The sequence below is a fragment of the Hibiscus syriacus genome, unplaced genomic scaffold (assembly GCF_006381635.1).
Source record: "Hibiscus syriacus cultivar Baekdansim isolate YM2019G1 unplaced genomic scaffold, ASM638163v2 tig00111810_pilon, whole genome shotgun sequence".
Lineage (NCBI taxonomy): Eukaryota > Viridiplantae > Streptophyta > Magnoliopsida > Malvales > Malvaceae > Hibiscus > Hibiscus syriacus.
The window spans coordinates 925,891-944,194 of NW_024063186.1; the positions used below are offsets into that span (position 1 = coordinate 925,891).

General features: G+C 31.4%; 1 protein-coding gene across 1 annotated transcript; it reads left to right on the top strand.

The window, feature by feature from the left end:
* Positions 1-342: 342 nt before the first annotated feature.
* On the top strand, positions 343-7,084 carry LOC120171088. The gene is made up of 3 exons (XM_039178886.1): positions 343-672; positions 1,594-1,831; positions 6,691-7,084. Exons 1-3 carry the CDS (start codon positions 406-408, stop codon positions 6,792-6,794), a joined length of 609 nt encoding a protein of 202 aa, XP_039034817.1. The 5' UTR covers positions 343-405; the 3' UTR covers positions 6,795-7,084.
* The last annotated feature ends 11,220 nt before the right edge of the window (positions 7,085-18,304 follow it).

The following is an 18,304-nucleotide window of genomic DNA, read 5'->3' on the forward strand; positions in this document are numbered from 1 at the left end:
ATCACTTTACGAAAAAGAAATTCGTGTTGCGAAATTGTCAAATTCGAGTTGCGAATTTGAAATCGCGTTGCGAATTTGTTGGTTATTTTTTCAAATCCAAAAAAGTTGGTTAAAATCGTATATTATTTGATATTTTCGATCACTCAAGTTATTTTCTCCATTGATAAAAATATTCAATGTTTAAAGTTCTAAATTAAAAAAATTTAAAAATATGAAGAACAAAATAAGAAACAGAGTAATTTTCAGCGAGTAAATATGTCATTTATACTAAATTATAATATTCATAAAAAAATCCCAACCACCAAATCAGAAAATATTATCTTGTCGGTGATATGGTCTACTTGAAGCTACAATTCTTGATCTTCATTCGTCATTCTTCAACTTACAGCCAGAAATTACACAACTATGGCAGTGAAAACGAACGGTGCGACCGTTGACGAAAATAACTTCATCCACAAAGAGGAATTGCTCCAGGATGCCCTCCACAGTTTGTTTTCGTCGATCATCTACCCCGAAGCATCGGCATTGGCGTCTACTCCGCTGCTGCAGCGGATCAAGATCTCTGTTTCGGAGAACTTGCCTCGCCTTTGCGAAGCCTCCAGAAACACTAGCCGTTCTGTTCTGCAGTGGACTCGAAGTGGCAGCCCCCTTCGTACACTTCTCGTCATTTCTGTGAGTTTTTCCCCAAATTGCTTTCTTAAACAATTTCCTGCCGTGTTTCTGCTTCAGAGTTGATAATCATTAAAAAATAACGCTAGGCACTGAGTTCTTTGTGTGCTTTAGTTCTTATGCGTGAGGCTTGAAGAGGTGAGTGTATATTGTTTCCAACGATTGATTATACACACACAAAAGCACACATATATATTTATATTTCTCTTGAATAAGAGAAAACGAAATTAAATCATAATAGCACAAGTGTGAGAGTAGTTCTAGAGTCGCATAGTTAAAATGTAAGATCCTATAAATGAAATGTTTAATGTAGGATAATGGTGAAAGCTGAATGTCCAAAGTGGACCTTGGCAGTTGAAATGGATGATGTATAAACCATTGATAGGTTGAATATCTGTTAGTGCTTGAAAGTTCAATGGTACAAAATTTCTATACTGGTTTCTTCCTTGTAGATCAAACTTTTGGATGCTTACACTAAAACATAATTCTACTTACAAGCTGTGAAATTTGTTCTTTATAAATTGGATATAGTAACACATACTTCCCCGCCAAGTATCTTGTCCTAATAAGCTTTTCATTTGCTTGTGTTTCACTGGTGGACTTGGAAAACTTAAAATCATAATGTTTTTGCATCTGTTTTATTGCTGAGTTACATATTCTGGTATGAGTTTCAACTTGCTTTTGCGCCTTTTGTTCTTTATAATTTTTCTATGTATGCCCATCCAACTTCTCTGTGTGTCTCTTATACACTGAGCTGCTAAACTTTCTTGAAGCTTAAATTGATATCTAGTTATGATAAATAAATGAAATTTACTTTCATGGCATATATTGGTGTGCTTCTCTTAGCTTGCCTCTTGTCTGCAAGCTGCCTTAACTTACATTCTTTAGAATCCTTTGACCGTCCTTTTACCAACACTTCTGCAGGTTGGAACCATTACTTTTCTTACCTTGGCTGGATTGCTTCTTTTTACGCTTTTCTTTCTAGCTGCAACTGTCAATGCTATCATCATCTCTGCCCTCATTGCTTTGGCTGCTGCAGGAGTCTTCTTCGCTATTTTCTTTGCCTGTGTAACAGTTACTTATATTGTGGCCTTGTCAGTCGCTGCTTTTGTTATTTCTACTGCAACAATTTCAGCAATTATAGCTGCTGTTGTCGTTACAGGTATTTCTTTCTCGGCATCTATTTTTAGTTTTTACATTTTTCATTCTTGTAATGTTAAGACCATATGCTTGGCTTAGAAACTACATGATGAACTCTTTTCATTTATATCTTTTTATAGGGCTGAGACCCTTTATAATTTTTGTTAGCTTTATCGAACAACCGAAAACCGTCAAGAAGGGGTGAATTGGCCTTTGAAATTTTTTTGGTGGAAGAAATAGAAATTAAAAACTTTGCATAAGAATTTAGAGTGGTTCAACTTCTAAACTAAGTCTACATCCACTACCTTAGTATTTACACAGGATTTCTCAAATCCACTAGATTTGCAAACCTTTGAGGATAAGGCGTAACCTTACAAACACTTCAAGGTTTATACCCACAAACCTTGAATACATACTCTCTCCCAAAGAGTAATTACAAATTTATCAAACAAAAGAAAAACCTCAAAAAGGCAAACATGTTTACACAAATTAAGCACTCACCAAAAATCACATTTGAGCAAATTTAACAATTTAGCTCACAAGTGTGTTACAAAGAATTTGACAATTTTTGCTCTAAAACACTATTGATGTTGGCTATATCTTGCAATTGACTTTATTGTTTTTGTCTATTTGAATTTTGGTCCTTTTTGTCTTATAACATCAATCTAGTCGTTTGGAGCCGTTGGGGATTAAATAGAGCCGTTGGATTCATTAATTTTGAGCATTTAATGCGCACCTGCACATTTGGTATCGGTACCGGGATGTTGGTCTTGAGATTGAGCCTCCCAACGATCAAATTTATAGCCGTTGAACCATCAATATCGATACTATTTAAGTGAATATAGATACTCACCAACTGACCTGGATACCAAGGCCATGTATCGATACCAAAAAGCCCTATGGAATTTTGGTATCGAGACTGGCATATTGGTCTCGAGACTGGGAGGGGTTTTGGCTGGAAATCAAGTGTTTTGAGCTTTAAAACAATATTTATAAAATGTGAATTTACTCAATAACACTTGTGATTATTTTTCACATTTAAAAATGCTTTAAATTTATTTATGACAAATTATTTATAAAATTGTGAAATGCTAATTTTAAAACCTTAAATCATTTAAAAATCATGTTATATCAAAATTAAAAGTTCGTTCAACAATTTTTATTCTGGAACCTATGTCCCTAAATGAATTTCAGTCCTATGAAGTTGTGGATTATTTTAGATGATAACCCAAATGAAGCTTCAACATGTATGCTTACAATATGTTGGGATAAAATCATTGCCATTATTTTCTCCTTGAAGTGTATTCACGCGACGTCCTTCAGTGTCCCTCTCTCTCTCGCTCTCTCTCCCCCTCTCTCATGATAGTGCCTTGGTAAGCGCATCAACAATCTGGTCTTTTGAAGGAACAAAAATTAGTTCTGCTACACCTCCATTGACCTTCTCTGAGATGAAGTGTATATCAATTTTAACATGCTTTGTTCTATCATGGTGGACTGAAATTTTGGCAATTGTAATGGCAGATTGATTATCGCTTAGGATTTTAAATTTCTTCCCTTGGTCAAGTTGTGGCTCCTTTAGTAGTCTTTTGAGCCATATTCCTTCTCAAATCCCAAGTGTCAAGGCTCTATATTATGCTTAAGCACTTCTTCTAGCCACAACAGTCTGCTTCTTGCTCCTCAAAGTCACAAGATTGCCCCACACAAACGAGCATTAACCACTTTTTGACCTTCTACCAGTTAGTTCTCCAGCCCAGCTTGAATCAGTAAACACCTTTACTGTTCTATTCTCTGATTTTCTGAAAGTCGAACCATATCCTGGGGTCCTTTTCAAGTACTGAGAATAGTGTGTGATCCATTTGGCATTGCTGCCATCAGAGTTGTACTCAACTGTAAATACCCACTTCCAACGTACAGGCTTCTTTCCTTTTGGCAGATCAGTAATGTTCTAAGTCTCATTCTTTTCTGGTGCTTCAATCTCTTCCTTTAATGCTTTCCTCCATTTGTTATTCTCAAGAGCTTCTTCTATGGTTGCTGGAATCTGAATTTTGTCCACATTAGCTGTAAAAGTTCTAAAAGAGGGCATTAAATTCCCATAAGCTACAAACTTTTGTATAGGGTGTTTTGTGCACTGTCTTATCCCTTTTCTTTTAGCAATAGGTAAGTCAAGATTACCTAAGTCAGGAATAACAGCCTGAGGCCTCATTACCTTTTGTACCTTCCATATTCGAAGAGCCAACTGGACTAGGTGACTGTTCATGGCAAGAATCAGGCTGTATGATTGTCTCCGGAACAGGTTTCTGCCTTCTTTTATAGACTTGTAGCTCTTCTCTATCGGTTCGTGGAGTTTGGGCTATGTGAGGGTTAATTTTATGTGTTTTGGAACTTGGTGAGGTTATGGCAGCTTCTGTAGTAATATAGAGCTGGTAGAGTTGTCTAGTTCAGCAGTTGACATAAGGATCAAGTTTCTAGAAATTTTTGGGGCTGCTGCAGCAAAGGTAATGAAGGATGGAATTCACGGAATGTCTTCCCTTGAATGCCAGACTTAGGAAAATAGGGCTCTTGTTCAAAAAATGTTACATCAATTGAAATATAAGTTCGATTACTAGTAGGGGAGAAACATTTGTGGCCCTTCTTAAGTGAAGAATAACCCAAAAAGATGCAGTTAATGGCCTTAGGATCTAATTTAGACGGAAAGGGGTTACTATTGTGAACAAAAACAGTGCAGTCAAAAATCTTTAAAGGAAGACTAGATGAAAGCGGCTTGAAGGAAGACAGACCTAGGTGTTTGAAAGGCCAAGAATTTGCTAGGCATCCTATTATTCAAGTAGGTTGCTGTTAAGAGAACCTCACCCCAAAAATGGTTAGGAACAGTATGAGTAAATAACAAATATCTAGTTGCCTCAAGTAAGTGCCTATTCTTTCTCTCAATCCTCCATTTTGTTGAGGAGTATCTACACAAGAACTAAGCTGGACAATGCCTTTTTCTTGAAGATAGGATCCCAAGGTCTTAGCAAAGTACTCTCCCTCATTATCAGAGTGTAAGATCTGAATACAGCTATGAAATTGAGTTTCAACCGTAGTGTAAAACCTTTTAAAGATCTATTCAGTTTTAGATTTTTCTCACATCGAAAAGGTCCATGTTGTTCTATTGTGGTCATTGGTGAATGATATAAACCATCTACAGCCATTAATGTTCTTCACTTTGAAAGGACCCAGATATCACTGTGTAAGAGAGAAAGGTTTGTAAGGAGATGATAGATAAGGGCTCTTTGTATGTTTGGCTAGTTGACACTTGTCACAATGAAAAGGAAGAACTATTGAATTCTACAGTAGTGATGAGATGAGAAGAACCAGGTTGAAACACCTGATTATTAGTGGAGTTATTATCAGAGTTTGTGGGATTGGTCATCTCGACAAAATCTAGAGAAGGATCGATAATTTTAAGCTGATACCATGTGAAATTTGACGAGAAACAGTTTGTTTCTTCAGTCTGTATTGTTATATTATGAAAAGAAAAAAATACATGAATCTTTTAAAGATAAAGAAGTATACTTAGGCTAGAATTCCTATAGCTGTACAACTCTTTATTTAAACTTAGGATAGAGTTTATCCTAATCTAAACTAACCACTCTTATTTAAACTTAGGATAGAGTTTATCTTTATCTAAACTAATTTACAAACTATAAAATTACAATCAGTTACGACTTGCACGGTTGCTGTATTTTTCTTCTTTTGGCATTTCAAATTTAAGCTATTCTGGTCTTTTGTGCCCTAAAAGATGTTTCAATGCCAAAGTTGATATTCTTCATTGTGCACATTAAGTAGCTTTGCTATCGAGTGTATCTGCAATGTTTTCTGCTGCTTTTGCGAAAATTGCTCTCTTTTTTGTGGCACGGTTCACAAGTTTTATACTACTTGGTATAGGTAATTATGGTGTTTCATGTCCTCCTAATTGATATCTCAAACTGTCTGGACTTGAAGCCTGTAAATCATTTTACGGTGTTTGGATGATGTTGTGTAATTCATTTTCCACTGGTTGGCAAAATCTTTTAAAAATTCTTTATTATAAACATCATGTACAATAAATAATATTATTATATTTTAAATAATATTATTTATTAAAAATATAATAATATTATTTTTAAAATATTAGAATAATTAATTCAATATTATTTATGTCAATATTATTATGAAAATATTATATCTATAATTTTATAAATAAAAATATTACGATTATTATATTTTATTAAAATAAAATTATTATGAATTATATTAATTATTTATTAAAAATAAGAATAACAAATTATTAAGTATATTAATTATTTATTAAAATAATAATATTATTAAAATACATTGAAAATTATAATATTTAAATAAAAATATTGTATTATATTTGAAGGAGTAAATATTAAATATTCAACAATTCAATAATATTATTTTTATGAAATTAATAAATAATATTTATTTAATTAATAATTTATTATATGTTATATGTTATTAAAATAAAAATATAATATCAATAATATAATTATAAAAATAAAATATTATATTATATTATATTATTAAAATTATCAATAAATATAATATAATAATTAATATTGTTATTAAAATGATATTATAATAATGTTTTGAAGTGTTTATGCTTTTAAGTGAAAAATTCGTAAAATGACTTACGAAAAATCAGATGGTAAGTCATTTTTTAGAAAATACAAAGGAAATTTAGTTGACCAGAAAAATGAATTACATTGACCATATGTTTTTCGCCAACAAAACAGTGAAAAGTAAGGAAAATATTTTTCAAAAAACAAATCACAGAAAAACAAACATACCCTTAATATTCTGGAGTCGTGCTTTTCATTTGATGTTTCAAATGTGAATCAGGCTGGATTGGCTTCTTTTGGGCTGTATGGTTGGTTAATAAGAAAAGCATGGAGCTGGCAAAGCACTCGTTCGGCATGACTGGATCTGCTCTTTCGGCTTGGTAGCCGAACAAAGTTTCAGAGTGAAACACTTATCCACAATGTTGGCAGATGCGGTTGATTAATTATAGATGAGAAGCATGTGATTGTGTTTTGACAATTTAGTAATGATATAGTCGGCTCCCGACCGGCTTGCAATAAATAGGTTGTTTGATTTTCCGGTTTACTTGTTAGTTTTAGTCAGCCTCTCTTGGGGTAAACACAACTTTGGTGTCGAACGTATCTGTTCGTGGATGAATAGTGTTGTATTGATGTTCCTCTAGAATATAAATGGACGGAAGATTAGGTTTCAGCCATGAACTGGATAGAATTTTATGTGATCACTGCTTCTTTATTATTATTATTATTATTAGATTTTGCCACTTTACATGAATTCATTGATCTCGTGTTTAGTTCGTAAATAGTGTTGTAATTATTTTATTTACAATTTATATAAAAATATGAAAACCTGAGTTAATTTGTTACACCAATTTTAACCGTCATCGTATATTACTCACTTCACATAAATAAAATACATAGCGGATAAAGTTGTTCTTCTAAAGTCGAGCAAAAAGAATGTCAAATCAATAATAGAATGCTAATTCGAATGCGACGGTCAAGTACTAAGGTGACTATTATCTTAATATTTGGAAAAGAAGAATGAATGCCACCTAACAACAAAACATGAGAAAAAATTGAATTAAGTGATTTCAGTAGTTAAAATGATAATTATTTTTTTTTAAAATTTCGAGTTCAAGTACGATGATTGTAGTAGTGTATAAGCATTTATAATTAAATAATTTAATTTTTCGAACAAATAATATTTTATAATAATTATAGATAAATTAAAAAAGGAAATAACAATATATCAAAAATATTTGATGACTTTTTACTATTATTTTCTTAAAATAAATCATATACAACATATAACAATAGTTTTGATTCTATTTTAATCAATCATCATTTAGAATTAGGAAGGTAGAACTTTGAGGGAATGTGTCTAAACTTCGAACAACTACAGGTTAGGAGAGTGGGAGGTCAATTTTGTTGGTTTGGTTAGCCATGGAAGGTTCCGATTGTGGAGTGCTTCCCACTCATGACTCTGGCAAAACTCTCGAGATAATGTTCTCGAAGAAATTATTTCACGAGATAATGCTCTCCCAAGATTAATTGCTCAAATAGGGTGAAATCCACAGTGTTGGCCGTAGGTCACCATGCCTTCCGGGCGACCTACTACGTGGCCAGCTTCCCGACGAACGCACAAAGAGAATGAACGTGTTGCATGGCACATGCACGTCCCCAACGCATAGGTCGTCATGCCCTCTGGGCGACCTTGTAGGCCGTCATGCACTCCGGGAGACCTTGTAGGTCGCCATGCACTCCGGGCGACCTGCTAGGTCGCCATGCACTCCCTCATGCTCCTCACGTGATTCCTCTTGCAGCTTCTCACGAGACCTCATGCATGCAACTGTAATAGTTGCATTATTGCAGCATGATTTGAGCTGCAAAGTGCCATAGCTTCGTGCCATAGTTGCTCCCCCCTGCTCCCTCGTGCCATAGCTTTGAGACTGTCCCCTCCCGTTATCATAGTTGCATTATTGCAGCATTCAACGGTTGAAAAATTTGCAGCCTTCAACGAGAATTATATAGCTCAAATTGATTGCAGCTTACCAACCGTGCAAAGATCATTATATATTGGATATGAGGGGTTTAGGGTAGAATCATAAGAAAGAAATAAAATTTGGCGAGAGAAAGGAAAGGAAATGAAAGGAAAAGAAAGGGATATAAATGCTCAAACATCATTCGTGAGGTAATTTTTAATTGTTTAATTTAGTTTATTATATGAAATTATTAGTTTGTTAGTTTAGGGTTTAGGGTAAAACATAAATTTAGTTAATTAGTTTGTTAGTATAAATTATTAGTTTGTTAGTTTAAGTTATATTATATTAGTTTATTAGTTTAAGTTATATATTAGATTATATAAAAATTAGTTAATTAGTTTCTTAGTTTAAGTTATTAAATGTAAAAAAATATTTAATTAATTTGTTAGTGTGTTTAAACGTATATTAGGTTGTTTGTTGAAGTTTAAGTTATATTATAAAAAAAGTTAATTAGTGCTTAATTAGTTTGTGCGTATGAGACGAGAAACATATGTGATGTTCCTGGGTCATCAAGAGATGTGGCTCGAAATTCATCTGAAATGGCTTTCAATCATTAGTTTGAGTACCCGACATACAGGTTCTAGAACAGTTTTATGGAACTATTAGAAAGTGGAAATGAAGTCGGAGGGACATCTACAACAGTAGAGTATGAGACGAGAAACATACCGGAATTGGTTGTTGATATTGATGCTGAAAATCGATGGGGAGAAATTCATGATGATTTAAGCGAAGATGAAGAAACCGAAGAACCCATTTTAGGCGACGATGAAATTTTTTTCGGTGGAGGTGCAATTGATGAAGTTCTGACATCGTATGAAGCTACTCCTCACATGTACGAGATAAACTATGATGCGATGAGGGCACCTGAATTCCCATACATGCCACATTTACCTCCGTACCAAATGGCTGAATCATTCGATAATTCTAGTGAATTTTCAGTTAGGGTGCAATTCAGAGGAAAAATAAAGCTACGCTGGCGATTAAAGAGTACTGCATCAAATGCCATGTTGATGTCCATGTTGTAGAGTCAAACCAGAAAACCCTATACGCAAAGTATGTAAAATATGACCCAGAGTGCAAGTGGAAGATCAGAGTGTCGAAAAATCAAAGGCACGATGTTTGAGTCATCACGAGGTACAATGGTCCGCACACATGTTTACGAAACTCCATCGAACAAGACCACCGACTATTGGATTCCGATGTAATATGCGAATACGTGAAGACGATGGTTGAAAAGGATCCAAGGATATCTTGTTCAGTGTTAGCTGCATCTATTCGAAGTCAATTTGGATATCAAGTAAAATATGGCAAGGTGTGGAATGCGAAGATGAAGGCAATGAAGCTAACGTATGGAGATTGGGATACATCGTATAATGAGCTACCACATTTGCTACAAGCAGTGAAGCGATTTATCCCAGGAACCATAGTGAAGTCTCAAACCATGCCCGCATATGACGAAGAAGGTCAACTTCTGCCAGGGAAGAAAATATTTCATAGACTATTTTGGGCATTCAAGGCATGTATTGAAGGATTTCCATTTTGTAAACGTATGATCCAAGTAGATGGTACGTGGCTGTATGGTCAATATAGGCATGTACTTTTGATGGCAGTTGCTCAAGATGGTAAGCGAAATATCTTCCCAATTGCATTCGCCATTGTTGAGGGAGAGACAACATAGGCTTGAGATTTCTTTCTGACCAATCTACGTCAATATGTCATTCGTGAAGATGGAGTTTGCTTGATATCTGATAGAGGAACGAGTATTTTGGAGGCAATTGAACGACCAGGAAGTCGTTGGATACCTCCGTATACATATCTGACCTTTTGTATCTGTCATATTGGCAAGAATAGTATCTACCAGTTTCATAACACACACATTCGTAGCGAGATAGTCAGCATGGGTAAGTTTTATTTTCAATATTTGTGAATTTTTTACGTGGTTTTTTAATTGTGGTTTAACATAATATATTATGAAACAGAATACGAACTACATCGACCAAATTTTGACAAGAGATTGGAGAATTTGAAGGTATTTTATGATGATCAACGTGTTTGGAAGTGGGCTTCAAAAATACCGTGGGAAAAATGGTCGTAAGCATACGATGAAGGTCGGAGATACGGACATATGACCACAAACCTTGCTGAGGCCATTAATTCGGTACTAAAAGGTACACGTCATCTCCCAATAGCAAGTGTGGTGAAAGATACGTACGTACTTTAGATTGGGTAAAGTTTGGTCGGATAAAGGAAAGGAAATTGAGAGGCTCATAAATAAAGGTAAAATTTGAGCTCCTAAAGTGGTGGAATCAATAGAAGCAAATGAGCGATTGGCAACATCAATGGTTATTCATAATTTCGACCGAGTTGGTTATAATTTTGTCGTGTCATGCATACGCCGTAACGTCGGAGGAGAAGACCAAACATTTAGAATTGATTTACGACACAAATGGTGTGATTGTGGTCGTTTTCAGGCATGGAAATATCCATGTGCTCATGCAGTCGCTGCATGCATGTATGCTGGTGTAAGCGCATACACGTATGTTGATGAATGCTTTCACCTACGTAGGATATTAAATGTCTACAACTATGAGTTCAGACAGATCCCGAATGAATCATATTGGCCCAAAAAGGATCATGACGAATGACTGCCAAATCCAATGCTTCGCAGAAGTCCAAAGGGTCGACCTGAGTCCACTCGTATTCATACCATTATGGATTTTCATGCTAGAGAGAGAGAGGTCAAGCAAAGAGATGCGGATTATGCAGGGGTGAAGGCCATTCAAAAAACAATTGTCCTAATTTACCAAGATATAAGCTTCATCATTAGTAATCATATATGTATTTCTATGTATTTATCCAGATTTAATTTTGTAATGATTTATAATTCGAGGACTTGAACAAATTTGAATAGACGTGTGGTTCAATTAACCATATTTTCGTTACATAATTAATACCCATCCATGGAACACTTGTTTCATTTGTAATAATGATATGATTTAATTTAGTAATGATTTGATAATCATGATTTAATAATGATTTTATATTTAAAATTATAATAATTATTTAGTAATGATTAGTAATAATGAAATTATTATTAATATTTAATGATTTGATAGTAATGATTAGTAATAATGAAATTATTATTAAAATTTAATGATTTGATAATAATGATTTAGTAATTATTAGTAATAATAAAATTATAATAATGATTTGATACTAATAGGGTGATAAATTATTATATCTTCACATTGAAGTTGAATTTATGTAATTTGTTTTTGATAAATTATTTGAGCGGAGTTTTTAAATAGAGAGACATAATTGATATGACATTTATAATTCAAGGACTTGAACAAGTTTGAATGGACGTATGGTTCAATTAACCATAAAAATGATTTAATAATGATTTTAATATTTAATGATTTGATGATTTAATAATGATTTTAATATTTAATAATTTGATGATTTAGTAATGATTTAATAATGATTTTAATATTTAATGATTTGATGATTTAGTAATGATTTGATAATAATGATTCAATAGTGATTTTTATAATTAATGATTTGATGATTTAGTAATGATTTGATAATAATTATTTAATAATGATTTTAATATTTAATGATTTGATGATTTAGTAATGATTTGATAATAATCATTATAATAATGATTTAGTAATAATAATGATAATAATGATTTAATAATGATTTGATAATAATGATTTATTATTAATATTTAATGATTTGATACTAATGATTTACTAATGATTACTAATAATGAAATTATAATCATGATTTTATAATAATGATTTAATACTAATGATTTAATAATTATTACTAATAATTATGAAATAATAACAAATGAGTTTACAAGTGTGGACTACTCGAATTTAAATTTATACTTAGTCGAATTTATTAATGATTTCTAAATATTTAATGATTTGATACTAATAATTTAGTAGTTATTATTAATAATGATTTATTATTAATATTTAATTATTTGATACTAATGATTTACTAATGATTACTAGTAATGAAATTATAATAATGATTTGATACTAAAAATCATTATAAATATGTCGAATTTGTTAAGGTTAAAAAAACTAGTTTAATTTCAATATATAATTTGTAACAAATAACAAACGAGTTTACAATTGTTGTCGATGTCGGGGTGTTGTTGAATGATAATGTCGGGGTGGACGTCTGATGCGTTGTAGCCGTTGCGGTTGCTCAGGAGTATGATACCCATCCTCCTCATTCATTGGGGGCATTTGAACTGCCATGTGTTCAAAGTCATACGTCGACGAAAACATGGGAGAGTAGATGGGTGCCTCAGGCTACACAAACTATGGTATGTATGTCGGGACAATTGAACATCAAATGTGTGATGCAATGATCCTGCATCGCCGAACGGTTGTGGTGCGCTATTATCCACATCGGTCATTTTCACTTCATGTTGTTGAGATGAACTCCCACTCCCACTCGGTAGAGAGTATTCAGCTTTACCAAATCTTTTCTTAAACCTAAAAAATTGTCGCATCTCTACAATTGTTGTCAGGAACGACTTTCCATTATCCAAAAAATAAGCAAGGTAAGCCGAAGTCTCAAAATTAAAGTTGTCGTCTTGAATGTCGTCAAGAGTTGGCATGAATGAAGCCCTATTGTTCCAAGCATTAATGTAGGTTGCATGCTTCTCAACCCAATTAACATTTTCTTTACGGCGACCATCAAATTTGTGCAGGTTGTCACGCGTCTCAACCCAATTAACCTGACGACGACCATCTAAGTTTTGGAGGAGGTCATGCTCCCATAGACTCCGCGAAATAGGTTTGTGGAAGTGGAATTGCCTCAGCACTCTATCCCCAAATTAGATCTCAACAAAAGCAAAATTGATCAATGGTGTAACAACACACCAATATTGAAACCCATCTAAAACATCATGCGACACCAACGCAAAAATTTCTTCATTCATGTATAATCTCCAATTAAACTGTAAAATTATAATAACAATAAAATTGATTTAAATCAAATAATATTGTTAATTTAAATAATAATTAAAAATAACAGATTATACATACCTCCTTTTTGGCCTTAATGTCGATCTTCAGCCTGAACTCTTTAATGTTATTGTGTACCAACCCTGTGCCTTCAATTTTGTGCCTTCAATTTTATGTCTTCATCTGCATATCAATCAAAACAAAAATATGGCCATTTTGTTCAATAATTTTAATCAAAATAATTATTTTATAATAAATATTTTATATTAAAATAGAGGATTCATATTACCTTCCGGCAAGTGGAAAGTCAACCGTAGTCCGACTAATCGGTGTCAAAAACGGAAGTCTATGCCAAGCCCATGATTGTAGCAGCAACAGACATCCACCTATTTCTGCTATATTATTATCATTCACTACTAATGACCCCTTGCACATCTTACGATACAAGAACGCCAATATCGTCGATCCCCAGCTATATTGCCTACTATTCTCAAAATTTCTTAAAAAAGAAGATACTAAGGTGGTGTTTGTTTTTGCAGAGGTAAAAGGTCTGCAGTCTGCGGACCACATCTGCAGGCATCTGCAGCAGAAGAGGTGGACCAAAAGTCTGCAGTCTGCAAGAAGAAGACTGTTTGTTTTTTAACGTCTGCAAACTGTTAAAATGAACTGAAATATAAATAAACTGATTTTTTAAATTTAAAAGAGTTTTGCAACACTGAGATTTAAATAATTTTAGTTTTACAATACTGAAATTTAAATAATCCATACAACTACAATAATAAATTATTTAAAATAAATCAATCCATATTTTAAAATAAATCAGTCCATACTAATAAATTATTTAAAATAAATCAATCTATATTTTAAAATAAATCAATCCATACTAATAAATTATTTAAAATAAATCAATCCATACAACTACAATAATAAATCAATCCATATTTTAAAATAAATCAATCAATCCATACAAATAAATTATTTAAAATAAATCAATCCATACTAATAAATTATTTAAAATAAAACAATCCATACAACTACAATAATAAATCAATACATATTTAAAATAAATCAATCAATCCATGCAAATAAATTATTTAAAATAAATCAATCCATACTAATAATTATTTAAAATAAATCAATCCATATTTTAAAATAAATCAATCCATACTAATAATTATTTAAAATAAATCAATCCATTCAACTACAATAATAAATCAATCCATATTTTAAAATAAATCAATCAATCCATACAAATAAATTATTTAAAATAAATCAATCCATACTAATAAATTATTTAAAATAAATCAATCCATATTTTAAAATAAATCAATCAATCCATACAAATAAATTATTTAAAATAAATCATCTATACTAATAAATTATTTAAAATAAATCAATCCATACAACTACAATAATAAATCAATCCATATTTTAAAATAAATCAATCAATCCATACAAATAAATTATTTAAAATAAATCAATCCATACTAATAAATTATTTAAAATAAATCAATCCATATTTTAAAATAAATCAATCCATACTAATAAATTATTTAAAATAAATCGATCCATACAACTACAATAATAAATCAATCCATATTTTTAAAATAAATCAATCAATCCATACTAATAAATTATTTAAAATAAATCAATCTATACTAATAAATTATTTAAAATAAATCAATCCATACAACTACAATAATAAATCAATCCATATTTTAAAATAAATCAATCAATCTATACAAATAAATTATTTAAAATAAATCAATCCATACTAATAAATTATTTAAAATAAAACAATCCATACAACTACAATAAGAAATCAATCCATATTTTAAAATAAATCAATCAATCCATACAAATAAATTATTTAAAATAAATCAAATTCATACTAATAAATTATTTAAAATAAATCAATCCATATTTTAAAATAAATCAATCCATACTAATAAATTATTTAAAATAAATCAATACATACAACTACAATAATAAATCAATCCATATTTTAAAATAAATCAATCCATACTAATAAATTATTTAAAATAAATCAATCCATATTTTAAAATAAATCAATCCATACTAATAATTTATTTAAAATAAATTAATCCATACTAATAAATTATTTTAAAATAAATCAATCCATATTTTATAATAAATTATTTTATAATAAATTATTTTAAAATAATTAAAATAAATTATTTTATAATAAATTATTTTAAAATAAATTATTTTAAAATAAATAACCTTATTAAATTATTTAAAATTATTTTAATAAATAACTATATTTTATAATTGTTCTTGAAGATGTTTGAAGACCTTTGAAGACATAAAACCAAGTCTGCACCAAGAAGAGCTCGCGCAGACGTTTGAAGAGCTTCTGTCTTCTAAAAAACAAATAGTCTGCGAAGCCTAATGTCTGCGCGTGGTCTACGCGACGCAGACATAAGTGGTTTGAAGAGGTTGCACAGTGAAAACAAACACCACCTAAGTCTGAACATAACTACCGGATTTATCTGGCATTAAAATTCCCCCAATCAACTGTAATATATATGCTCGTATTGCATATATAATTTCGTGCTCTGTACTATTTGGTTGAAGTTGAATTTCATTCTTCAACCATGACAACCTCACACGCCACCCTCTACACTCTGGTGGTACGGGCGCTTTCCTAAGAAACAAGCTGCAAAGTTGTTCCACATTATTAAACTCATGTGACATTACCACCGGCATCCCATTTGTTTAGACCCCGAGTTGCATTGCCACATCCTCCAGAGTTATTGTACATTCGCCACACGACAAATGAAACGTGTGCGTTTCTGGTCTCCAACGTTCAATCAACGCACTATTCAAACCTGGGACCAACTTGTAATCTCGCACAAATGTTACATACCAAAATCCAGCTTCTTGCAAGTTTTCTTCTATCAATGGGTGTGACTTGGGCACTTTATGTAGCCGAAGACGAAGGACTCGCTGCTCGTCCTCCTGCAATTAAATATTTCAAAAACTTTATCACAATCATAATATAATATTCAAATATTTATTAATTATAATTCATTAAAAAATATTTTATTCACCATTATTCCATAATGACTTGAAATATGTTCATTGTCAAGTCTTAGTAGTGGAATTTGGTCAGCCATTGGAATGAATTTGTAAAAATAAAACAAACAACAATATTTAAAAAATCATTTAATATAATCTAATATAAACTAACTAACTAACTAACTAATTTACAACACAACAAAAAAATTTAATATAATAACTTATAATATAATAAACTAATAAACTAACAAACTAAACTTTTTAAAATATAACTTAAACGTGAATTTTCTATTAAACAACTAATAAACTATTCTTTAATATAACTTAAACTAATAAAATATTATTTAATATAACTTAAACTAATAAACGATTTTTTAATTATAATTTACTACTAAAAAACTAATTAACTAAATTTTTTATATAATATAAATTCAACAAACAAATATAACTTAACTATTTAACTAACACAAACTAATTACATATTTTTTTATATATAACTAACGACTAACAAACTAACTAATTATTTTTATTAATATATAACTATCAAACATACTAATTAAATAATTTTTTATTTCTATATGATATAACTTAAACTAAAAATAATATAACTTAAACTAACAAACTAATTAACTAATTTTTTGTTTTACCCTAAACTAACAAACTAATAATTTATAATAATAAACTAATTTAAATAATTATTCTTTTATATAACTCAAACTAATAAACTATTTTTTAATAAAATAAAACTTAAACTACTAATAAACTAATTAACTAATTTTTTTATATAATATAAATTCAACAAACAAGTATAACTTAATTTTTTAACTAACTACAAACTAATTAACTATTTTTTATATATAACTAACGACTAACAATCAAACTAATTAATTATTTTTTTAATATATAACTATAAAAAAAAACTAATTTAATAATTTTTTATTTATGTATGATAGAACTTAAACTAACAATAATATAACTTAAACTAACAAACTAATTAACTAAATTTTTACCCTAAACTAACTAACAAACTAATAATTTAAATTAATAAACTAATTTAAATAAAATGAAAATTTACCTCGATGTTTGCCGGACTCCTTTTCTTCTTCTTCCTCTTCTTCCTTTCCTTTCTCTCGACACTCTTCTCCTTTTCTTTCTTATGCTTCCTTAACCCCATATCATACCCTATATATTAAAGGGTCGGCTGCTTCAATTCATGCACCAATAATTGAAGAATCATGAGCCGTTGATTCTCGTGAATTGCATCAATAATTGCTGCACGATGCAGCAAATGATGCTGCATGAAGCAGCAAAAATGTTGTTGTAATAATGCAGCGAATAAAGCTGCATGAAGCAGCGGGGAGCAGAGCAGGGAGCAGGCGAGCATGCAGAGGCTTACCATGTCGCACAACATGCATGGCGACCTACCATGTCGCCCAGCGTGCATGGCGACCTACAAGGTCGCCCGGAAAGCATGGCGACCTACCTCTCATGGCTCATGCATCGCTCACTCGGATGCCCTCACATAGCTCGCTCGGATACCCTCAGATGTCCCGACCTAGCTGGCTTGGTGGGAGTGTTGGAGATAATTCTCTCGTACAAGGTGGCCTGGAAAGTATGTCGACCTTGTAAGGCATGACGACCTACGACCAACACTATGGATTTCACCCTATCTCAACAAATAATGTGGGAAGTGCATTATTGTGTGAAATAATTATTTCGAAAACATTATCTAGAGAGTTTTGCCCACTCTTTTTCACCTTTACTAGTAGACTCTAATAACAAAACACTAAATAATTCTCTCTCCCTCCCTCTCTATATATAATACATTAAAACCGGTTTCATT